The sequence below is a fragment of the Rana temporaria genome, chromosome 10 (genome assembly GCF_905171775.1).
Source record: "Rana temporaria chromosome 10, aRanTem1.1, whole genome shotgun sequence".
Lineage (NCBI taxonomy): Eukaryota > Metazoa > Chordata > Amphibia > Anura > Ranidae > Rana > Rana temporaria.
Window position 1 is genome coordinate 2,573,222 of NC_053498.1, and position 24,762 is coordinate 2,597,983.

At 52.6% G+C, this 24,762-nt stretch overlaps 1 protein-coding gene across 1 annotated transcript; it reads right to left on the reverse strand.

Annotated features, from left to right (window-relative positions):
- Positions 1-2,247: 2,247 nt before the first annotated feature.
- On the reverse strand, positions 2,248-16,570 carry NECAP2 (NECAP endocytosis associated 2). The gene is made up of 8 exons (XM_040326788.1): positions 16,431-16,570; positions 16,247-16,347; positions 10,707-10,811; positions 10,516-10,597; positions 9,396-9,504; positions 9,141-9,270; positions 4,752-4,845; positions 2,248-2,782 (listed from the first exon to the last, which is right to left on the reverse strand). Exons 1-8 carry the CDS (start codon positions 16,520-16,522, stop codon positions 2,734-2,736), a joined length of 762 nt encoding a protein of 253 aa, XP_040182722.1. The 5' UTR covers positions 16,523-16,570; the 3' UTR covers positions 2,248-2,733.
- Positions 16,571-24,762: the final 8,192 nt, after the last annotated feature.

A 24,762-nucleotide genomic window follows, 5' to 3' on the forward strand; every position in this document is an offset into this window, starting at 1 on the left:
ACGAGGCCACACGCCCCGCCAAAGCGAGACGAGGCCACACGCCCCGCCAAAGCGGGAAGAGGCCACACGCCCCGCCAAAGCGGGAAGAGGCCACACGCCCCGCCAAAGCGGGAAGAGGCCACACGCCCCGCCAAAGCGGGAAGAGGCCACACGCCCCGCCAAAGCGGGAAGAGGCCACACGCCCCGCCAAAGCGGGAAGAGGCCACACGCCCCGCCAAAGCGGGAAGAGGCCACACGCCCCGCCAAAGCGGGAAGAGGCCACACGCCCCGCCAAAGCGGGAAGAGGCCACACGCCCCGCCAAAGCGAGACGAGGCCACACGCCCCGCCAAAGCGAGACGAGGCCACACGCCCCGCCAAAGCGAGACGAGGCCACACGCCCCGCCAAAGCGAGACGAGGCCACACGCCCCGCCAAAGCGAGACGAGGCCACACGCCCCGCCAAAGCGAGACGAGGCCACACGCCCCGCCAAAGCGAGACGAGGCCACACGCCCCGCCAAAGCGAGACGAGGCCACACGCCCCGCCAAATCGGGAAGAGGCCACACGCCCCGCCAAAGCGGGAAGAGGCCACACCCCACCAAAGCGGGAAGAGGCCATTGGAAGATTTCCTCTCTATTCCAGGCTATACACCTATACCTGATCTGCCATCATATTGCTGGGCGCTGCAAAAGATTAAATTTACCATTTTAAATCTTGAATTGGTATTTGAATTGCGCAATTTTTTTTTTACTTTTGAGTGTCATCTTTAATGCCAAGGTCCCTGAATAAAAGCTTCAGTCTTGAAACGCGTTGGGAATTTAGGACATACTCACAGGATAGTTATACATTGCATCTACAATTTGCTCTGTATTACTTCTTATGCACCTACAGTTAGCTTGGCTACTCCCCCCCCCCCCCACGTTTTTAGCCTGTAATAAATTATTTTTATTAAGTTCAATAAAGTGATTTCGTATTTATTATACATTTTGCCCCGCCACTCATTGCATGTTCACTTTGATATCCCTGTTCGGATGTCAACCTAAAATTTGGGATTCTTTTACTTTCTCTGCACTCCATCCAAAACGAAAAAAAAAAAAAAAATATATATATAAAATTATAATAAAAGATATTTTTTGCCGTTAGTTAAATTTTAAAGATACAGAAAAAAAAAAAAAAAGCTGCACAACTCCAGATATTGGCAGACGGCCATGTGGTGTCACCACGACTGGAGCGGTGCAAGGTTTAGTAATGTGAATTCCTGCAGGGAGTTTTTCCAGTAAAGGGAGGAAGTGTGCACAGTCCCCGCAGTGACAGTTGGCGTGGAGGAGGAGGAGGAGGGAGGGAGGGGGGAGGGGAGGGAGGAGGGAAGGGAGGAGGGAGCCAGGCACCTGCCGATAAGAACCTATCCCATCATAAGTTGGCCCCTGGTCTGTGCTGGTCCTGTATGATGGGCCCCGAATGAGGGACACCGGGTGAGGTGCACACAGTCCCCGCAGTGACAGTTGGCGTGGAGGAGGAGGAGGAGGAGGGAGCCAGGCACCTGCCGATAAGAACCTATCCCATCATAAGTTGGCTCCTGGTCCTGTATGATGGGCCCCGAATGAGGGACACCAGGTGAGGTGCACACAGTCCCCGCAGTGACAGTTGGCGAGGGGGAGGAGGAGGGGGGAGGAGAGAGCCAGGCACCTGCCGATAAGAACCTATCCCATCATAAGTTGGCTCCTGGTCTGTGCTGGTCCTGTATAATGGGCCCCGAATGAGGGACACCGGGTGAGGTGCACACAGTCCCCGCAGTGACAGAGGAGGAGGAGGAGGAGGAGGAGGAGGAGGAGGAGGAGGAGGAGGAGGAGGAGGAGGAGGAGGGAGGGAGGGAGGGAGGGAGGGAGGAGGGGAGGGAGGAGGGGAGGGAGGAGGGGAGGGAGGAGGGAGCCAGGCACCTGCCGATAAGAACCTATCCCATCATAAGTTGGCTCCTGGTCCTGTATGATGGGCCCCGAATGAGGGACACCGGGTGAGGTGCACACAGTCCCTGCAGTGACAGTTGGTGTGGAGGAGGAGGAGGAGGAGGAGGAGGAGGAGGAGGAGGAGGGAGGAGGGAGGAGGGGGGGAGGAAGGAGGAAGCCAGGCACCTGCCGATAAGAACCTACCCCATCATAAGTTGGCTCCTGGTCTGTGCTGGTCCTGTATGATGGGCCCCCGAATGAGGGACACCGGGTGAGGTGCACACAGTCCCCGCAGTGACAGACGAGGAGGAGGAGGAGGAGGAGGAGGAGGAGGAGGAGGAGGAGGAGGAGGAGGGAGGAGGGAGGAAGGAGGGAGGGAGGAGGGAGCCAGGCACCTGCCGATAAGAACCTATCCCATCATAAGTTGGCCCCTGGTCTGTGCTGGTCCTGTATGATGGGCCCTCCGAATGAGGGACACCGGGTGAGGCGTCTGTAGGCCTTAACAGATAGTGTGGTCCAGTTGGGACAGAAGCAGCGTTATTATAGGAGACAACACCCCGCCCCCCCCCTACCACTAACAGTCACCTTCATCAGAGTCCAGCCCCCGAGGAGCCTCACCCCATCCTCCCGCAGCAATGTAGACCCAAATCCCTCCAAACATGAACAAGTCAAAGGCACAAGAGGCGGCTCCGGCGCAGACAGATCATTGAGGAAATCACAAGCAGCTGCTGCCACACGCCCCCCGCCCCCCCCCCCCCCCCCCCCCCCGGGAACCGCCTTCCTGGAGATCCGATGTTCCACCAACGTGTCCATTAGAACTGGACCCACCCAGTGCTGGACTGACCATTGTTGTTGTTTGAGCTGCAGGGAGACACAAAAAAGGAAAAAAAGTATAACTAAGGGCAACATTTTTTTATTTTTTTAATTCTGGGTGGAGCAGAGAGGGATTAGCCACCCCCCCCCCCGGACAGGTTTTTATTTCTGTGCCCCTCCCCCCTCTATTTGGCCTCACGACTGTCATTCGTAATGAAAAGGAAATCCCAAATTTTGGATGGTCAAGGGGGAAACACCAATTCTAGTGATAAATAAGGATTCCCTTTAATTTCCTGTTTTGGCTACGGGACGTGAAGGGAAGTCTCTCAAATGGGACACACGTGGTTATAAAAAAAAAAAATAGAGGGCAGGAGAGGGCTGTTCAACTTTAAATTTTATTTTTTTTTAAATGACAAACATGTGACAATCACAGAGTGACGCGTCCGCGCTGCTGGCTCCTCCTCTCCGTCCAGTGCCCCTATGGCGGAGGAGAAGCTCGGCACCCCAGATGTTTTGGAACTACATTTCCCATGATGCTCTTGCACTCTGCAGTGTAGTTGAGCATCATGGGAAATGTAGGTCCAAAACATCTGGGGTGCCAAGGTTCGCCATCACTGCCCTATGGGAAGCGGCTTCCTATGGGGGGGGGCCACTTGTGCTTGCTTACTCCCGAGCCCTGCTGCTGCATCCATTGACACAGACAGTGAGACTCGGTGTCCCCCCCCCCCCCCCATCACTGGCTTTGACTGACAGCACTTAAAGCCAATGGCTTCTGGTGCCCCAGCAAAGCCAGCGACACCCGGAAGTAAGGGGAGAGAAGTGCTGCAGACATCCACAGTATTGGATCAAATGAGGGCTCAGGTAAGTATAAAGGGGCGGGAAGGGGGCGGAGATGAGGGGCCAATCATTTGCCTAAACGTTTTTTCCCCCCTAATGCAAAAAAATTATGGTTTTTAGCTTTAGTATCTCATTAATTCTACAAAACTAGAAACAAAACTTTGCAAACATCCACAGTTCTCGGGTATTATAAAAATTTCGCAAGTGGCAATACTCAGGTCACAAAAAGACAAAAAAAACAAACAAAACAAAAATAAAAAAACACAACAAAAAAGACAACAAAAATAAAATAAGAGACAAAAAAAAAAAAAAAAAAAAAAAAAAAAAAAAAGAAAAACACAACAAAAACATAAAGACAAGAAAACGGAACAAAAAAGAAAGTACCGTATTTATCGGCGTATACCGCGCGCTTTTTTGCCCTGAAAATCAGGGCAAAATCGTGAGTGCGCGGTATACTCCGATACCCGCGCCGAGTTTGAATACTGTGCCGACATATACCGAGCGCAGTACACTCGGGCAGTCTCGGCTCCTTCCGCGCTCACGTCCTGGACGTCAGCGCGAGAGTTGCCGAGCCTGCCCGACAATACATGAGTGTACTGCACTCTTTATATGTCGGCGCAGTATTCAAACTCGGCGCGGGAAACAAGCAGGGAGGACGCCGCAGAAGGACGTCGGACCCGACAAAGAGGACACCCGAAGCCGCAGAAGGACGCCGGACCCGACGAAGAGGAAACCCGAAGCCGCAGAAGGACGCCGGACCCGACGAAGAGGAAACCCGAAGCCGCAGAAGGACGCCGGACCCGACGAAGAGGAAACCTGAAGCCGCAGAAGGACGCCGGACCGGACGAAGAGGAAACCCGAAGCCGCAGAAGGACGCCGGACCCGACGAAGAGGAAACCCGAAGCCGCAGAAGGACGCCGCGCAAGACACCAAAACTATGTACAAGAAAAAAAAAAATTCCACAGGATTCGGGGCAACTTTAGGGGTGCGCGGTATACGCGGGAGCGCGTTATACCGCGACAAATACGAAACATTAATTTGGGAAAGAAAAACAATATACCAGGGGGGCGGCACAGAAGTCATCACTTACCCCGGTGGGCACATGTTCCTGGGGGTTGCTGACCCTGCCAAGTACAATTATACACACAGACAATAGAAGCCATGGCGACACTGTACGTACCTGGATGCCGTAGTGAAGTCTCCCCAGGTGTCGGTAGAAGCCGCTGTAGAAGCCGCTGGCTCAGATGAGAATCCTCCCAGGTCAAAGAGCATTCCTGTTCCCGAAGAGACACGGATTGGTGAATAGAGGACGTGATGTCACAGATGTGGATAAAGCGAAAAATAATTGAGGCTGCGGCTTTGCGGCCTTCAAATAAGGAAGCTTAGACCTGCAGAAGGCCGCGGCCTCAATTACCGGCCGGCGGGGCAGATGGGGGCGCCCCCACCTCCACCCGCCGGTAATTGAGGCAGGCCTAAGCTTCCTTCTGTGATCTGGCGCCATCTTGTGGTGGCCGTTGGCATTACAAGTAAAACAGCAGTTCTAATGTGCCATCTCCTTCCCTCTAATTAGAACCTCCAAACATTATATATATTTTTTATTCTAACACCCTAGAGCAGGGGTAGTGAATTAAAATTCACGGGGGTCCGGTCGGAAAAAAATTCTTCCAGCGGAGGTCCGAATGTCATATTGGTGCTATGACGCCACATGATATCCTCCACTTCACAGCGCCCCCCCCCCACCACACACATGCACACACCTTTAAGACCCACACACCATCGAAATCGACATAAAAATCTCAAAATAAATTTCTTTCATTTTTAGGCAGCACAGATCAGTTGCGGTGCATAGAAACAGAATGCATTTTGCACCGCACTGCTCAGCACGCAGGGGCGCTGTTTCAATGTGAACAGGACACATAGAAAACAGAGACCTGTGTTTTGCCAGTGCAGAAATCATAGAACCCCTTTTACATCAGTGTCCTCAGCCCCCCCCCCCCCCCCTTACATCACATCCCCCTGCCTCATCACAACCCCCCATTACAGACTGACCCCCCCCCCCAAATCACAGATCCCCCATCCCAGACTGACCCCCCAAATCACAGACCCCCATCACATACCGATCCCCCCCAATCACAGATGGACACCCCCAGCACAGACTGATTCCCCACAATCACAGATGGACCCCCAAATCACAGACTGAACCCCCACAATCACAGATCCCCCTATCACAGGCTGACCCCCCCCAAATCACAGACCCCCCTATTACAGACTGATCCCCCAATCACAGATGGACCCCCCACAATCACAGACCACCCCATCACAGACTGAACCCCCCCACAATCACAAACCCCCCCCCACATCAGACTGATCCCCCCCAATTACAAACTGAACCCCCCACAATCACAGAACACCCCATCACAGACTGAACCCCCCACAAACACAGATCCCCCCCATCACAGACTGAACCCCCCACAAACACAGATCCCCCCCATCACAGACTGACCCACCAATCACAGACTGACCCCCCAAATTCACAGACCACCCAATCACAGACCACCCAATCACAGACTGAACCCCCCCCAATCACAGACCCCACTATCATAGACTGATCCCCCCCACAATCACAGACTGAACCCCCCCCCACAATCACAGACTGAACCCCCCCCCCAGAATCACAGACCTCCCCAATTACAGACCACCCCATCACAGACTGAAACCCCCCCCCCCCCCCCCCACAATCACAGATCCCCCCCATCACAGACTGACCCACCAATCAGACTGACCCCCCAAATCACAGACCTCCTATCACAGACTGACCCCCCTTAAATCAGACTTAACCCCCCCCCCCCCCAATTACAAACTGAACCCCACCCACAATCACAGAACACCCCATCTTAGACTGAACCCCCCACAATCAGAGATCTCCATATCACAGACTGACCCCCCCAAATCAGACCCCCTATCACAGACTGACCCACCAATCAGACGGACCCCCCCCCCCCCCCATCACAGACTGAACAACCCCCTCCCTACAATAACAGACCCTCCCCCCACATCGCAGACTGACTCCCCCCCATCACAATCCTCTCAATAGCAAACCCCTGTTTTGTCCTGCACAGCACAGCACTCCCCCTCCCCACAGAAAACCTACCTTATTCACACAGGACATGGAGCGTGGCCGCTCTGGACAATGGGCGGGACCTTTCCCATTAAAAGCGAGTGATTTGTTGCTGGGACCGACCCGCTGCCTAGCAACCAATCACCCACTTTTTAACTTAAAAAGTCCCGCCCATTGTCCAGCGCGGTCGTGATTCAAGTTTGTGTGAATAAGGTAGACAGGCAGTGTGGGGAGGGGGGAGTGCAGAGACGGCACAGACCTGCTGCGCCTGCCATGCTGTGTAAATAGCGGCATCGGCAGGCGGGCGAGCCGGCCACAGAGACACACAGGCGAGGCTGCGGTCCGGATAGAATGGCCACTGGGGCCGGAACCGGACCGCGGTCCGCCATTTAGTGACGCCCGCCCTAGAGAATAAAATGGCGGTCGTTGCAATAATTTCTGTCACACCGTATTTGCGCAGCGGTCTTAAAAGCGCATTTTTTTGGGGAAAAAATACACTTTTTTTCATTAAAAAAATAAGACAGCGGTGGGGCCGTGACAGATGTAGAAGCGACAGCGGAGGGGCCGTGACAGATGTAGTAGAAGTGACAGCGGAGGGGCCGTGACAGATGTAGTAGAAGTGACAGCGGAGGGCCGTGACAGATGTAGAAGTGACAGCGGAGGGGCCGTGACAGATGTAGTAGAAGCGACAGCGGAGGGGCCGTGACAGATGTAGTAGAAGCGACAGCGGAGGGGCCGTGACAGATGTAGTAGAAGCGACAGCGGAGGGGCCGTGACAGATGTAGCAGAAGCGACAGCGGAGGGGCCGTGACAGATGTAGAAGTGACAGCGGAGGGCCGTGACAGATGTAGTAGTGACAGCGGAGGGGCCGTGACAGATGTAGTAGTGACAGCGGAGGGGCCGTGACAGATGTAGAAGCGACAGCGGAGGGGCCGTGACAGATGTAGTAGAAGCGACAGCGGAGGGGCCGTGACAGATGTAGTAGAAGCGACAGCGGAGGGGCCGTGACAGATGTAGTAGAAGCGACAGCGGAGGGGCCGTGACAGATGATGTAGAAGCGACAGCGGAGGGGCCGTGACAGATGTAGAAGCGACAGCGGAGGGGCCGTGACAGATGTAGAAGCGACAGCGGAGGGGCCGTGACAGATGTAGAAGCGACAGCGGAGGGGCCGTGACAGATGTAGAAGCGACAGCGGAGGGGCCGTGACAGATGTAGAAGCGACAGCGGAGGGGCCGTGACAGATGTAGAAGCGACAGCGGAGGGGCCGTGACAGATGTAGAAGCGACAGCGGAGGGGCCGTGACAGATGTAGAAGCGACAGCGGAGGGGCCGTGACAGATGTAGAAGCGACAGCGGAGGGGCCGTGACAGATGTAGTAGAAGCGACAGCGGAGGGGCCGTGACAGATGTAGCAGTGACAGCGGAGGGCCGTGACAGATGTAGTAGAAGTGACAGCGGAGGGGCCGTGACAGATGTAGAAGTGGTGACAGCGGAGGGGCCGTGACAGATGTAGAAGTGGTGACAGCGGAGGGGCCGTGACAGATGTAGAAGTGACAGCGGAGGGCCGTGACAGATGTAGTAGAAGTGACAGCGGAGGGGCCGTGACAGATGTAGAAGCGACAGCGGAGGGGCCGTGACAGATGTAGAAGCGACAGCGGAGGGGCCGTGACAGATGTAGAAGCGACAGCGGAGGGGCCGTGACAGATGTAGAAGCGACAGCGGAGGGGCCGTGACAGATGTAGAAGCGACAGCGGAGGGGCCGTGACAGATGTAGAAGCGACAGCGGAGGGGCCGTGACAGATGTAGAAGCGACAGCGGAGGGGCCGTGACAGATGTAGAAGCGACAGCGGAGGGGCCGTGACAGATGTAGAAGCGACAGCGGAGGGGCCGTGACAGATGTAGTAGAAGCGACAGCGGAGGGGCCGTGACAGATGTAGTAGAAGCGACAGCGGAGGGGCCGTGACAGATGTAGAAGTGACAGCGGAGGGCCGTGACAGATGTAGTAGAAGTGACAGCGGAGGGGCCGTGACAGATGTAGAAGTGGTGACAGCGGAGGGGCCGTGACAGATGTAGAAGTGACAGCGGAGGGCCGTGACAGATGTAGTAGAAGTGACAGCGGAGGGGCCGTGACAGATGTAGAAGTGTGACAGCGGAGGGGTTGTGACAGATGTAGAAGTGGTGACAGATGTAGAAGTGACAGCGGAGGGGCCGTGACAGATGTAGAAGTGACAGCGGAGGGCCGTGACAGATGTAGAAGTGACAGCGGAGGGGCCGTGACAGATGTAGTAGAAGTGACAGCAGAGGGCCGTGACAGATGTAGAAGTGACAGCGGAGGGGTTGTGACAGATGTAGAAGTGGTGACAGCGGAGGGGCCGTGACAGATGTAGAAGTGGTGACAGCGGAGGGGTTGTGACAGATGTAGAAGTGACAGCGGAGGGGTTGTGACAGGTTACCTGCATCAGCAGCTGGCTGTGGAGTGCTGTGCTGAGTGGGAGTTTTGGATCCTGGCGGCGGGGGGAGGAGATTGGGTCCGGCGCTGAGAGGTCGCGGTTTAGCAGCGGGGCCTTCCTTCTTCTTTATATTCTATGAAAAGGACAATAAATCATGAAAAGTACAATAAAAAAAGACATAAAAGGAGTTCCATCTTAGAAACATCGAAGCCCATCACAAAGCGAGACGGAGGAGAACTGCCATTGGACGAGCCGTACCGCTATATTAATCTTGATGGTCTGTCCCTCCTTGAATCCCAGGTCCAGCTTGGGTCCGGGGTCCGGGTTCTGCGCCTGTTTAGCAAACTCTGTCTGTTGCTTCACCCATCTGCGGAGAGTAAAGTGTGAATGCAGGAGGAGTAATTGTGGCACCCAGTGCCCCCCCCCCCCCGGCACACAAGACACCCAGAGCCCCATCCCCCGGCACACGACACCCAGCGCCACGCCCCCCGGCACACAAGACACCCAGCACCCTGCCCCCCCCAAGGCACCCAGCGCCCCCCAGGCACACACAAGAAACCCAGCGCCCTGCCCCCCCCCCCCCAAGGCACCCAGCGGTGCGCCCCGGACACCCAGCGCCCCTCAGGCACACAAGACACCCAGCGCCCTGCCCCCCCAGGCAGACAAGACACACACACACCGCCCCCCCGACACACACACACACAACACCCCCCAACACACACACACACACACGACACCCAGCGCCCCCCCGGCACACAAGACACCCAGCGCCCCCCCCCGGCACACACACAAGAAACCCACTGCCCCCCGGAGCGCACACACACGACACCTAGCGCCCCCCGACACACACACAAAGAAACCCAGCGCCCCCTGGCTCACACAAGAAACTCAGCACCCCCCGGGCACACAAGAGCCAATGCAGTAATATTGAAGAATGATTTAACCCGTGTCCGCTGAGCCGTGTTCTTTTGCACATCACTGCACATGTATGAGGTGGCGCACAGGGCACAAAAAAACACAACTGTTATCTTATGTGCAATATTTACACCATACATGTGATGTGCAAAAAAACAGCTGGATGGACCCAATGTGACCAGTGTGAGGGGATAAGGTCAGAGAGAAGAGAGAAGAGGAAACCCGCTAAGCACCATCTATAAATCTAAGCCGACAACATGACATTAATGTCATTATAAGGCCGTGTTCAGACCGGTGGGGGGTACTAAAGCTTATGCCTGTGCAAGGGCCGCGTTTATCCGCACAGGAGCTCCATCAATCAAAATTCTCGTTATCGCCCTCGACATCGTATCGGTCAAAGAAGGAACGCTCAGGACAGAAAAGCGCTAAAGGGAAGAGGGGGAGGGGCGTTGTGAGAACTTACTTGAAGTGATCCTGCAGGGCGACGTTAAAGTCGAAGGCGTCTCCTCGGTCTGCAAACCCGACCCCGATGAACGCCCGTCTCCCTAATACAGCAGAGAAGGGTTAGATGTGGCTACAAAGTGTCTCTACACACAACAGACAACACAACAGACAACACAACAGACAACACAACACAAGATAGGAGACACTCACCGTTCCCGTCCTCGATGCAGATCACAAAATATCGGCTGGAGTCTGTGACGCTTTCCACCGCGATGCCGGGAAACTGATCCACCGAGGACTGAGCGAAGAGTTCACCTACCGAGGAGAGAGAAGAGGGGAGAGGGCTTACACCACGACACCTCTGATCAGAAGGGCCCCTCCACGCATCACAGGGCCCCATTATGTGATCATAAGGGCCCCTTTACACATCACGGGGCCCCCATTGTGTGATCAGAAGCACCCCTTCACACATCATGGGGCCCCCATTATATGATCAGAAGGGACCGTTCACACAAGAGCTAGCACACATCACAGGGCCCCCATTATGTGATCAGAAGGACCCCTTCACACATCACAGGGCCCCATTATCTGATCAGAAGGGCCCCTTCACACATCACGGGGCCCCCCATTAGGTGATCAAAAGGGCCCCTTCACACAAGAGCCGGCACACATCACGAGGGCCCCATTATGTGATCAGAAGGGCCCCTCCACACATCACAGGGCCCCATGATGTGATCAGAAGGGACCCGTCACACATCACAGGGCCCCATGATGTGATCAGAAGGGACCCGTCACACATCACAGGGCCCCATTATGTGATCAGAAGGGACCCGTCACACATCACAGGGCCCCATTATGTGATCAGAAGGGACCCGTCACACATCACAGGGCCCCATTATGTGATCAGAAGGGACCCTTCACACATCACGTGGCCCCATTATGTGATCAGAAGGACCCCTTCACACATCACGAGGCCCCATTATATGATCAGAAGGAGCCCCTTCACGTGATCAGAAGGGACCCTTCACACAAAAGCTAGCACACATCACGGGGCCCCCATTATGTGATCAAAGGACCCCTTCACACATCACGGGGCCCCTTTATGTGATCAGAAGGGACCCTTCACACAAGAGCTAGCACACATCATGGGGCCCCAATTATGTGATCAGAAGAGCCCCTCCACACATCACGGGGCCCCATAATGTGATCAGAAAAGCCCCTCCACACATCACGGGGCCCCATTATGTGATCAAAAGGGACCGGTCACACATCACGTGGCCCCATAATGTGATCAGAAAAGCCCCTCCACACATCACGTGGCCCCATTATGTGATCAGAAGGGACCCGTCACACATCACAGGGCCCCATGATGTGATCAGAAGGGACCCGTCACACATCACAGGGCCCCATGATGTGATCAGAAGGGACCCGTCACACATCACAGGGCCCCATTATGTGATCAGAAGGGACCCGTCACACATCACAGGGCCCCATTATGTGATCAGAAGGGACCCGTCACACATCACAGGGCCCCATTATGTGATCAGAAGGGACCCTTCACACATCACGTGGCCCCATTATGTGATCAGAAGGACCCCTTCACACATCACGAGGCCCCATTATATGATCAGAAGGAGCCCCTTCACGTGATCAGAAGGGACCCTTCACACAAAAGCTAGCACACATCACGGGGCCCCCATTATGTGATCAAAGGACCCCTTCACACATCACGGGGCCCCTTTATGTGATCAGAAGGGACCCTTCACACAAGAGCTAGCACACATCATGGGGCCCCAATTATGTGATCAGAAGAGCCCCTCCACACATCACGGGGCCCCATAATGTGATCAGAAAAGCCCCTCCACACATCACGGGGCCCCATTATGTGATCAAAAGGGACCGGTCACACATCACGTGGCCCCATAATGTGATCAGAAAAGCCCCTCCACACATCACGTGGCCCCATTATGTGATCAGAAGGGCCCCTTCACACAAGAGCTGGTACGCATCACGGGGCCCCCCCCCTTACACTGGTGCACTGCTCTGCACACGTGATGTGATGTTAAAACGCATCGGGTTATCGGCTCAGCATTTCCTTTTATTAAAGCAGAACGCTTTCTTTAGTTTTGGATGGAGTGGGGAGGGATTAGACCCCCCGTGAGTTTTTATCGCTGTCTGTGTCCCCGTTAGGGAAATTCACCCTCTGTGTCTCCTTTATCACCGAGAATAAAAGGGAAAAAAAATCCCCAGAACAGGAATAGGTGGGGGAAATCTTCTAATATGTACACTAGTTCTCACTTTGGGAGGGATTTCCCCTCACTTCCTGTTTTGGCGATGGAACAGGAAGTGAAGGGAAATCCCCCCAAAGGGTTGGGGGGGGGGCAGAGGAGGGAGGCCAACACCCTGGTGCTGCCCGTACAGTTTAAAGCGGTGTTCCACCCAAAAGTGGAACTCACTCACATGCCCCCCCCCCCCCCCCCCCACATTTGGCACCTTTCAGGGAGGACCTATTTTTGACAGGTGTCCTTCACCGCTTTTGTAGATGGGCCGCAGCCCGATCTCCCAAAAGTTTGCCCCCCCCCCTCTTCCTTCCCCAATTAGAAAGCGTAACACGCTTCGCGCATGCGCAGTAGGGAACCAGGCGTGGAGCCGAAAATCTTCACTACCTGATCCCCATACCAGGAATGGTGGCGGGAGGCGATCTGAAGATCAGCTGGGGGTGCCGACATGGCGGGGGCTCCCTGGACAGGTAAGTGCTCTAATAACTTTTCTTTAATGATCCCCAGAGGGAGGTCCTCGTGGGGGTGGGGGGTGCTGCTTGTGTCCCCCCCCCCCTATCAATCAGCACATCACACTGAGCTCTCCCTGGATTTGGGGTCTGTGGCGGAGATGAGTGATGCAGCGATCGCCCTTTTCCAGGTCCTCCTGTCATGGCGGATCCTCCAGGCTGTGTAGAGGAAGATGATGGCGGCTGTGTACAGAGAGGACGTGAAGGAAGGAAATGGGGGGGGGGGCATGTAGCGGGGGAGGGGGGGGGGGTAATACGGGATATCTGAGATAAGCGATTGTCCTGGGAGCGGAGAATTCCCCGACCTTCTCACTTCCTCATCACTTCTCTGCAGATCCTGAATCAGCAATTCCATTGGAAATCACAAGACTGACCGCGAGCCGCGCTTATCTCACCGCCTGTGACAGCCAATCAGATTCTTCCGCTGTCTCAGATCAACAAGAGGTGGATATTTATTAAGGTACTTGCATAGCGCCGTAAATTTTACGCAGCGCTTTACATTCACATCAGTCCCTACCCTCAAGGAGCTTACAATCTAAAGGTCCCTAAACACACATACATATACTAGGGGCCAATTTAGACAGAAGCCAATTGACCTATCAGCGTGTCTTTGGAGTGTGGGAGGAAACCGGAGTACCTGGAGGAAACCCACGCAGGCGCAGGGAGAACATGCACACTCCAGGCAGGTAGTGTCGTGGTCGGGATTCGAACCAGCGACCCTTTTTACTGCTAGGCGAGTGTGCTAACCACTACACCACTGTGCTGCTCGTATAGAGGATATACAGACGTGTGTGTGTATATATATATATATATATTGGGGGAGGGTATACAGACATGTGTCCGGTGTGTGTGTATAGATTAGAGGTCGACCGATATCGGCTGATTTTTATCCAAATTTGTCCGATATTTAACATGGCCACTAGCGGTGTCACGGATCCGGAGCTATGCTGAAGCTGCGGCCTTTCCTGATGCTGTGACCGGATGGATTGCTTCGGCCTAGCTCCGGAGCCGCGGCCATCTTGGTACACCCAGCGCAGCGGCCCTCCTCTCTGTTTACACCCACAGCGGAGGAGGGGCATACGCTCGTGGGACAGACACCGCTCTCTGGGGGGGGGGGGGGGGGGGGGGGTCTGTACTGAGGAGGGGGGTGGGTGTCTATACTGGAGGGAGAGAGGGGGTCTGTACTGAGGGTGGTGACACCATTTTGTTTTTGCACCAGTGCCACCTGCCGTCCAGTGCCATCTGCCAATACCACTATCCAGTGCCACCTTCTATCCAGTGCCACCTGCCAGTGCCACCTGCCGTCCAGTGCCATCTGCCAATACCACCATTCAGTGCCACCATCCAGTGCCAACTTCCATCCAGTGCCACCTGCCAGTGCCAACTAAAGCCATCAGTGCCACCTGCCAATGCCAACCAGTGCCACCTGCCAGTGCCAACTAAAGCCATCAGTGCCACCTGCCAATGCCAACCAGTGCCATCTGCCAGTGCTAACTATTGCGATCCAGTGCCAATTAGTGCCACTTGCCAGTGTCACCTGTTAGTGCCACCAGTGCCATCTGCCAATCAGTGCCACCTGCAAGTGCCACCTGCCAACCAGTGCCATCTTCCAGTGCCAATTAGTGGCATCCAGTGCCACGAGCCAGCGTCACCAAATAAAAAATCGGCCGCAAAAATCAGCATCATGTATCGGCCGCCCCGATTTCTAAATATCGGCCAGAGAAAAACCCATATCGGTCGACCTCCAGTATAGATGACATGTATATGGGGGGAGGGGTATACAGAGTACATATTTGGGTGGGTGATCTATACATACTGGTGGTCCAGTCCTCTGTATACAGATGATATATATGGAAGGGGTGGAGATATATATATGGGGAAGGGGTATACAGAGTATATATTTGGGTGGAGGAGGGGTATGTGTACATACCGGTGGTCCGGTCCTCTCTGTAAAAAATGATATATATAGAAGGGTAGGGGTATACAGAGTAAATATTTGGGTGGGTGTGTGGGGGAGGGGTATGTACACATATTGGTGTTCCAGTCCTCTCTGTGTGTATATATTGATATTTTTTGGGGGGGGGGGGGGGATACAGATGACATATATGGGGGAGGGGTATACAGAGTACATATTTGGGTGGGTGTGTGGAGGAGGGATATGAACACATACTGGTGGTCCGGTCCTCTCTGTATATAGATGATTATATATAAGGGGAGGTGGGGTGTATATGTGTGTGTGTGTGTGGGGCAGGTATACAGATGACATATATATGGGTGAGGGGTATACAGAGTATATATTTGGGTGGGTGTACACCTACCGGTCCTCTCTGTATATAGATGACATATATATGGGTGAGGGGTATACAGAATACATATATATGTGGGGGAGGGGTATACAGAGTATATATCTGGGTGAGGGGTATATACGGAGTATATATCTGGGTGAGGGGTATATACAGGGTATATATCTGGGTGGGTCATATTGGGTGAGGGGTATGTACACATACTGGTGGTCCGGTCGTGTGTGTATGTGTGTGTGTGTGTGTGTGTGTATATATGAGGGGGAGGTATACAGAATATATATTTGGGTGAGGGGTATACAGAGTGTATATATATATATATATATATATATATATATATATATATATATATATATATATATATATATATAGGTGAGGGGTATACAGAGTATATATTTGGGTGGGTCATATTGTGTGAGGGGTATACAGAGTATATATGTGGGGGGGGGAGGTGAGGGGTATACAGAGTATATATATGGGTGAGGGGTATACAGAGTATATATGTGGGTGGGTCATATTGGGTGAGGGGTATAGAGTATGTATATATATATATATATATATATATATATATATATATATATATATATATATATAGGTGAGGGGTATACAGGGTATATATTTGGGTGAGTCATATTGGGTGAGGGGTATTTTTTTTCACATACCGGTAGTCCGGTCCTCCAGCTTGATGAAGGCCGCCTTGCCCCGGGAGGTGACCCGGAGGCGCCCGCTCCAGGACGGTTGGTCGAGCTGCCATTCCGCCGCCCTGTAGGACAGAGAAGGAAGGATGAGATCTCCGCACACACCGCCCGCCGTCACCCCCTCCCCCCCGGAGGCTCTCTCACTCACCGGTATCCCCGGTTGGAAGCCCGGGGCGGTATCCGGTAGACGTGCACTTCCGGCTTCACACACAGAACCGACTCGTAATCAGCGTCCGCCATCTTCCTCCACCCAGCAGCACTTCCGCCTCCTCTGTGATCGGGAGAGGATAGAGCGTCTCTATCTCCGGGCAATGTACTGTCAGGTAGGCGCAATCCTACAGCGCCCCCAGTGGTCGGCCCGGGAAGCGCGCTCAGCTTTTGGATGCCACAGGCAGGTGGAGAGCGCTCTAACCGATTAGCGGAGTACAGCTCCTCTAGTGGTCAGTCTTGGAAGCGCACCCTCCTCCAACACAGTGCCCCCCGAAGGTCACTGACAGTATGTTTGCTAATGGGGGGGGGGGGGGGGGGGAATTGGGCTTCATTCATATAACATCTTCTGCCTTCCTTCATTAATAATTGTCCTAATTGTTACTGTGCCCATCAATTACTGCCAGTGTGTTCATTAATTGCTGCCAGTGTGCTCATCAATTACCGCTACTGTGCCCATCAATTGCTGCCAGTGTGCTCATCAATTACCGCTACTGTGCCCATCAATTGCTGCCAGTGTGCTCATCAATTACCGCTACTGTGCCCATCAATTGCTGCCGGTGTGCCTATCAATTGCTGCCACTGTGCCCATCAATTGCCGCTACTGTCCCCAGCAATTGCTGCCAGTGTTCCAGTCAATTGCCGCTACTGTGCCCATCAATTGTTGCCAGTGTGCCCATCTTTTCCTGCCACTGTGCCCATCAATTGCCGCTACTGTGCCCATCACTTGTTGCCACTGTGCCCATCAATTGTCGCTACTGTGCCCATCAATTGCTGCCAGTGTGCTCATCAATTGCTGCCACTGTGCCAATCAATTGTCGCTACTGTTCCTATCAATTGCTGCCAGTGTGCCAATCAATTGCCGCTACTGTGCCCATCAATTGCTGCCAGTGTGCCAAACAATTGCCGCTACTGTGCCCATCAATTGTTGCCAGTGTGCCCATCAATTGCCGCTACTGTGCCCATCAATTGCTGCCAGTGTGCCAAACAATTGCTGCTACTGTGCCCATCAATTGTTGCCAGGGTGCCCATCAATTGCTGCCAGTGTGCTCATCAATTGCTGCCACTGTGCCCATCAATTACAGTTACTATGACCATCAATTGCTGCCAGTGTGCTCATCAATTGCTGCCACTGTGCCCATCAATTACAGTTACTGTGCCCATCATTTGATGCCAGTGTGCTCATCGATTGCCGCTACTGTGCCCATCAATTGTTGCCAGTGTGCCCATCAATTTCTGCCACTGTGCCCATCAATTGCCGCTACTATGCCCATCAATTGTTGCTAGGGTGCCCATCAATTGCTACTACTGTGCCCATCAATTGCCACCGGTGTGCCCATCAATTGCTGCTACTGTGCCCATCAATTTGCTGCCGGTGTGCCCATCAATTGCCGCCGGTGTGCCCATCAATTGCCGCCGGTGTGCCCATCAATTGCCGCCGGTGTGCCCATCAATTGCCGCCGGTGTGCATCCCCCGCGCCTCAATGTCTTCTCCTGTCCTCCCATCTTCTGCACCCGCTGTTCCCCTTTAAGGACACTTATTAGCGCCTATTACCCCACCGCTGTAATTCAGGTGCCCGGCACCTCTTTACCTCAGCCAGAGGAACCTTTGTATTTTCTAAATTAATACAAAGTGCCCTGTGAATGGCTGAGTGGCTCTTAGCCAAATATATATTTTTTTAATTCTGAGAGCGACACGAAAAGTTCCCATCCCATTGGCAAAACACGGCGCTGTATCCAGCCGAGACCACCTACAGTCTAGACAGCACCGAGACCGCATCGACACAGCGCCGAGACCGCATCCCGTCTAGACACAGCGCCGAGACCGCATCCCGTCTAGACACAGCGCCGAGACCGCATCCCGTCTAGACACAGCGCCGAGACCGCATACCGTCTAGACACAGCGCCGAGACCGCATACCGTCTAGACACAGCGCCGAGACCGCATACCGTCTAGACACAGCGCCGAGACCGCATACCGTCTAGACACAGCGCCGAGACCGCATACCGTCTAGACACAGCGCCGAGACCGCATACCGTCTAGACACAGCGCAGAGAGCCTCTGCATGGTTGACGCTAGCAATAGGGCTGTGTGGGTTTTTATTATTTATTAGATTTCACATTAAAAATTCTTAAAGTGGCAGTCCACCATAAAAAAAATTACATAAAAATGTGCAAAAAAATAATAATATATATATATTTTTTTTAAACTTACCAGAAATGGCTGTTGCTAGGCAGATCATCCTAATCTGCCACTTCCTATTCCATGGTAGTCTTCATTCTTCTTGCGGTGTCTTTTGGGACCTGTGTATGTGTCCCAGAAGACAGCCAGCCATACACAAAGCGATGTGCAACTAGCGCATGCGCAGTAGGAAACAGGCAGTAAAGCCGCAGCAGTCACAGGTCTCTCTCTCAAAGCAGTAGCCGCCATTGGCTTCCAATCACAACCAGCGAACCAATTGGGGGAATTGGTCAAACCACAGCTTGTTGACACAGAGCGGGCATGCAGCTTGCTAGTGTGGCCAATGGTGGTCTGGGGCGGAGAATGGAGAGGAGCCAGCAAGTGAGCCTGGTAGAGGAGGATCGGGGCTGCTCTGTGCCAAAAAATTACAGAGCAAGGTATGTATAAAACGTATAATAAAAAAAAAACACAACATTCAGACACGGCTGCTTTTTTTTTTTTTTATTCATGACCAAAACGTTTTATAGCCCCACAAAACAGAAAGGACACTTGGTCACGGATAAAGAAGCAGCAGCCGTGTCCAACAAACACAGAGAAAGGGATTTTATGCTAAAAAGGGGGAGGGGGATAAAAAAAAAAAAAAAAATGTAAATCCAGTTTTCAGGACACATTAAATTGGTAACCAAGTCCACCTTTTCTCCATTTGTACCTACAAGTAAGCCCACAATCCAGTGAAGGTGACCCTTGGCACCCCCAGAGGTTTTGAAACTACATTTCGCCTTGAGACTCATGGGAAAAGTAGTTCCAAAACCTCTGGGGGTGCCAAGGGTCACCATCATTGCTATAGACCAGGGATATGCAATTAGCGGACCTCCAGCTGTTGCAGAACTGCAAGTCCCATGAGGCATAGCAAGACTCTGACAGCCACAAGCATGCACCCAGAGGCATGATGGGACTTGTAGTTTTGCAACATCTGGAGGTCCGCTAATTGCATATCCCTGCTATAGACTTTATAAAATGCCAGCTTACCAATGGGTACAGTAAATATCTCCTATACTTGCACAGGTTAGGAGATATTCACACGGGATGCAGCCGGCGACATCAATGGGGCATGCGCACCCCGTGCATGTCTGACTCCCATATGCATTCACAGCCACCGCCCGCCCGCCATACATACAAGTGGAGTCCGCCACCCCCCCCAGGCAGACCGGGTGAAGATAGACGTTTTGGCAGAAGTGACAGCACACCGCTAGGGGGGCTTTGTTTTAACATAAGCAGTCATCATAATGTGCTAGTATGCGATGCACACTATAAACAATTTAAAAGGGGTTGTATAGGTACAAATTATTTCCCTAAATCTCTTCCTTTACCTTAGTGCCGTCCTCCTTCACTTACCTCATCTCTCCATTTTGCTTTTAAATGTCCTTATTTCTTCTGAGAAATCCTCACTTCCTGTTCTTCTGTCTGTAACTCCACACAGTAATGCGAGGCTTCCTTCCTGGTGTGGAGAAAGCCTCTTGAGGGAGCGAGCAGGAGTGTCAGGACACCCACTAATACACAGCTCCTTTCTCTATCTCCAACGTAGAGAGCGTCTTGACTCGCCTGTAGTCCAAGGAATGGGGGCGAGCACGACACCCACTAATACACAGCTCCTTTCTCTATCTGCAAAGTAGAGTGTCCTGGCACTCCTGTTTACCCCCTCAAGAAGGTTTTTCCCTGGTGTGGAGTGTCATGCTCACCCCCCCCCTTCCTTGGATTACAGGAGAGTCAAGACGCTCTCTACGTTGGAGATAAAGGAGCTGTGTGTTGGACTACAGGAGAGTCAGGACGGACACCCACCAACACACAGCTCCTTTCTCTATCTCCAACGTAGAGAGCATCTTGACTCTCCCGTAGTCCAAGGGAGGGGGCGAGCATGACACTTCACACCAGGGAGAAAGCCTCGCATTACTGTGTGGAGTTACAGACAGAAGAACAGGAAGTGAGGATTTCTCAGAAGAAATAAGGACATTTAAAAGCAAAATGGAAGGATGAGGTAAGAGAAGGAGGACGGCACTAAGCGAAAGGAAGATATTTAGGAGAGCGGGGGAGAGAAAAAATAAATAAAAAAAAATGTGTTTTTTGAGCTAGTTTACACCACATGCATTCCAGAGCTTTTTCTGCATCCAAAACACAAAAGAAAAAGTAGATTACATTGTTTTCAATTGCACAGTTTATGCCAGTGCTTGCAGTTCCAGATAATTTTATTTTTTCGTACCAGATGCTTTTTTTGCTCCCCTTTGCTTCTTGCTGTACAGGGGGTCTGATGCTTAATCCCATTTCCCAGTACAGTTTTGTGCAGGAGAATAAAAAAAAAAAAAAAAAAAAAAAAAAAATTATGCACCAGATCCACCCCCCGTACAGCAAGGGGGGGGAGAGAGAAAAAAAAAATACTTCTTGAACAAATAATAATAAAACAAACAAAAAAAAAAAAGTGTCAGAAAGATCTGGAGGATGTTTTTTGTGGTGTGAACTAGCCCTTAATGCAGAGTTCCACCCAAAAATGAAACTTCCGCTTTTCTGGCCATCCCCCCTGGGGTCACATTTGGCAACTTTCAGCAGGAGGGGTGAGGGAAAGCAGATACCTGTGCAATACAGGTATTCTGCCCCAACATCCAAGCATAGATACCCGAGCCACCCATGGGTACCTACGCCACTTCTGGCGCCATCTCCGTCCGTCCCTGCCGTCTTCCGAGAGACACACGGGTCCCAGGGGACAGCAGGGACCAGTGAAATCGCACAGCGCGAGTCGCACATGCACAGTAGGGAACCAAGTATTGAAACCGCAAGGCTTCACTTCCGATTCCCTTACCGAAGATGGCGGCGGAGGGAGAGATCAGCTTCGGGTGCCGACATCGCGGGCGCCCTGGACAGGTAAGGGTCCTTTCACACGTCCGCTGCGCTCGTCCGTTTATTACAAGTCCGTTTACAGACTTGTAATAAATCCCTATGGAATCACGTCCATTAGCGGATGGAGCATCCGCTAATGTCCGCAACCATCTGCGTCCGTCAGGATCCGCTTTTGCGGACGGAAGAAAACCCTATTTTTCTTCCGTCCGGCGGAACGGATGCAGACGGTCCGTCTGCATCCGATTCCCCATAGGGGAGAGCGGAGGAGAGACAGGGCGGTCTCTGCACTGTGTGCGGGGACCGCCATATCCGCCGACAGCTCAGCGGGGATCCTAGCTGAGCCGGAGGACACACACGGAGCGGACACAAAAACGGTCCGCTCCGTGTAAAAGAGGTCTAAGGCCGCGTACAGACGAGCATACATGTACGATGAAACCAGTCCGCCGGACCGTTTTCACCGTACATGTATGCCCGGGGATTTCTGTATGGTGGCTGTACTCCATCATACAGAAATCCGCGCGTAAACAATACGCGGGGCTTGTCCGCGCCGTCGCCGCGGCGCTGCCAGTTCAATGCTTCCACGCATGCGTCGAAAGTCATTCGACGCACGCGAGGGATAGCGGGCGCTCGGACATGTACAGACGAGCGGACAGGATTTCAGCGGGCTGTTTTAAAACAAGTCCAGAAATATTTGCCTGCTGGGAAAAGGCCCGGCGGGCAAATGTATGCTGGAATCCTGTCCGCTCGGGCCTACACACGACCGAACATGTCTGCTGAAACTGGTCCGCGGACCAGTTTCAGCAGACATGTTCGGTCGTCTGTATGGGGCCTAAGTGTCCTTATTTTTGAAAGTCAATAGCTGCAGTATTTGTAGCAGACTTAAAAAAGCAGACCTCCACTTTAAGCCTCGGATCACGCTGCTGCGACTGCAAAGTCGTACAACTTTGCCCTGCAACTTCCTCCCGACTTGGATGCCATTTAGGAGCCTGTAGAAGGGCTGAAATCGCACTCAAGTCAAGTACTGCAGTAACCTTTTCTAGAGTCAGAGGGACTGATGTAGTATCAGTAAAGGCGACTCTCATAGGCCAGGCGACTCGGGGGGGGGGGGGGGGGGGGGGGAAATCACAAGTCGGATCCCATGTCGCAGCAGCGTGAACCGAGACGTAGCCCCAGAAAATAAGACTTTGAAATTGCACGACTTCAAGGTGCAGGTCAGTGCGACCTCAGGTGCGACTTGGCTGACATTCGTGCGGCTTCATGCACCGATGCCTGTTCAAGTCGCACCTGAAAAGCAACAATCGTAGAGCATGTACTACATTGATGCAGCACCGCAAAAAAATCAACGTCGCACCAATTTGAACAGCGCCATTGCTGGTATAGGATGCGACTTGACCTGGCCATTTGTACAGGGGCTAGAGGACTTCACTACCTCAGCAAATGAAGGCAACTTGGGTTACAATGTAACTGTATTGTGCCTCAGCTTCCTGATGGGAAAACGCTGGGGCGCTGCTCAGCCATTCACAGGAAGCTTTGCATTCTATGAATGAAGAAAGCTTCCTCTGAATGGCTGACGACATTCAACTCAAAAACCCAATTGTACTTTTTCTGTCATTCAGGAAAGATAAAAGATCAATTAATGAAACTGATCATTTTGTGAAGTAGAACACAGACCTCGTCCCTTCATAAGAGATCCTACAAAAAGCATTCAGTCTCTTCCAATACGACAGCCATGGCACAAGTACACCCAAGTCATACTAGGTATGAAGGAGATCAGCGCCGATCCAATAGAAATAAACACACATCAAACATTTGTAAAAAGCGGAAAAGGTTAAAAGATATTTACTACTAAAAAGTTTTAAACACAGCAAAAATTTATTTCTTCCTCTTAGAGAGAGTTAAACTCCAGCCAAAATATTTATCATCATTTCAGATAGAACTGGGAAGGGTTAAAAACCGATAATTTCCTCTCACTTCCTGTCCCCGTGACCACAGAGGGCTCCCCAGCTTCCTGAAGTGCACTACATGACCAGACGTAAAAAGACTCCGCCGCCCCCCCCCCCCCTCAATGACAGCCCAGGTGTCCCCAAGTGAAGGGTTCTGGTGATCCTCCATCATACAAAGACATTGTAGACACTTGTGCTCTTCCAACCTTGTGGTAACGGTTTGTTTAAGACCCCTTTCTGCTCCCCCCACCCCAGTGTACAAAGCCAGCTCCATAAAGACATGGGGGTGACCAGTTTGGTGTGGAGGAACTTGAGTGTCCTGCACAGAGCCCTGACCTCAACCCCACTGAATGCCTTTGGGATGAATTGTCATTTGGATTGCAAGCCAAGTCTTTAGCACCCAATGTGCAAGCCAGGTCTTTAGTACCCAAAGCAAAGCCCAAAATACAAGCTATGCCTTTTTTGGTGCCCAACGTGAGGCCCAAAATGCAAGCTAGGTCTTTTTTTGGTGCCCAACACTGGGCCCAAAATGCAAGCCAGGGCCTTTGGTGCCCAACATGCAAAGCCAGGTCATTTTTGGTGACCAAGGGGAGGCCCAAAATGCAAGCCAGGGCTTTTTTGGTGGTCAAAGTGAGGCCCATCACAATAATCTAGGTCTCTATTGGTGCCCAACGTGAGGCCCAAAATGCAAGCCAAGTCTTTTTTGGTGCCCAACACAAAGACCAAAATGCAAGCCAAGTCTTTTTTGGTGCCCAACACAAAGACCAAAATGCAAGCCAAGTCTTTTTTGGTGCCCAATGTGAGGCCCAAAATGCAAGCCAAGTCTTTTTTGGTTCCCCACACGTAGACCAAAATGCAAGCCAAGGCTTTTTTGGTGCGCAACGTGAGGCCCAAAATGCAAGCCAGGTCATTTTTGGTGCCCAAGGTGAGGACCAAAATGCAATCCAAGGCTTTTTTGGTGCCCAACGTGAGGCCCAAAATGCAAGCCAAGGCTTTTTTGGTGCCCAACGTGAGGCCCAAAATGCAAGCCAAGGCATTTTTGGTGCCCAACGTGAGGCCCAAAATGCAAGCCAGAGCTTTTTTGGTGGCCAAAGCGAGGCCCATCACAAAAATCTAGGTCTTCATTGGTGCCCAACGTGAGGCCCAAAATGCAAGCCAAGTCTTTTTTGGTGCCCAACACGAAGACCAAAACGCAAGCCAGAGCTTTTTTGGTGGCCAAAGCGAGGCCCATCACACAAAGCCAGGTCTTTTTTGGTGCCC

Excerpts from the sequence above, each read along its gene's own strand:
- NECAP2 (XM_040326788.1), bottom strand. The coding sequence starts at position 16,522 with ATGGCGGACGCTGATTACGAGTCGGTTCTGTGTGTGAAGCCGGAAGTG. Across the intron at positions 10,812-16,246 it reads GCTGGAGGACCGGACTACCG|GTGAACTCTTCGCTCAGTCC; the intron begins GTATGTGAAAAA and ends TCTCCTCGGTAG. Across the intron at positions 4,846-9,140 it reads ACAGCCAGCTGCTGATGCAG|GAATGCTCTTTGACCTGGGA; the intron begins GTAACCTGTCAC and ends CTTCGGGAACAG.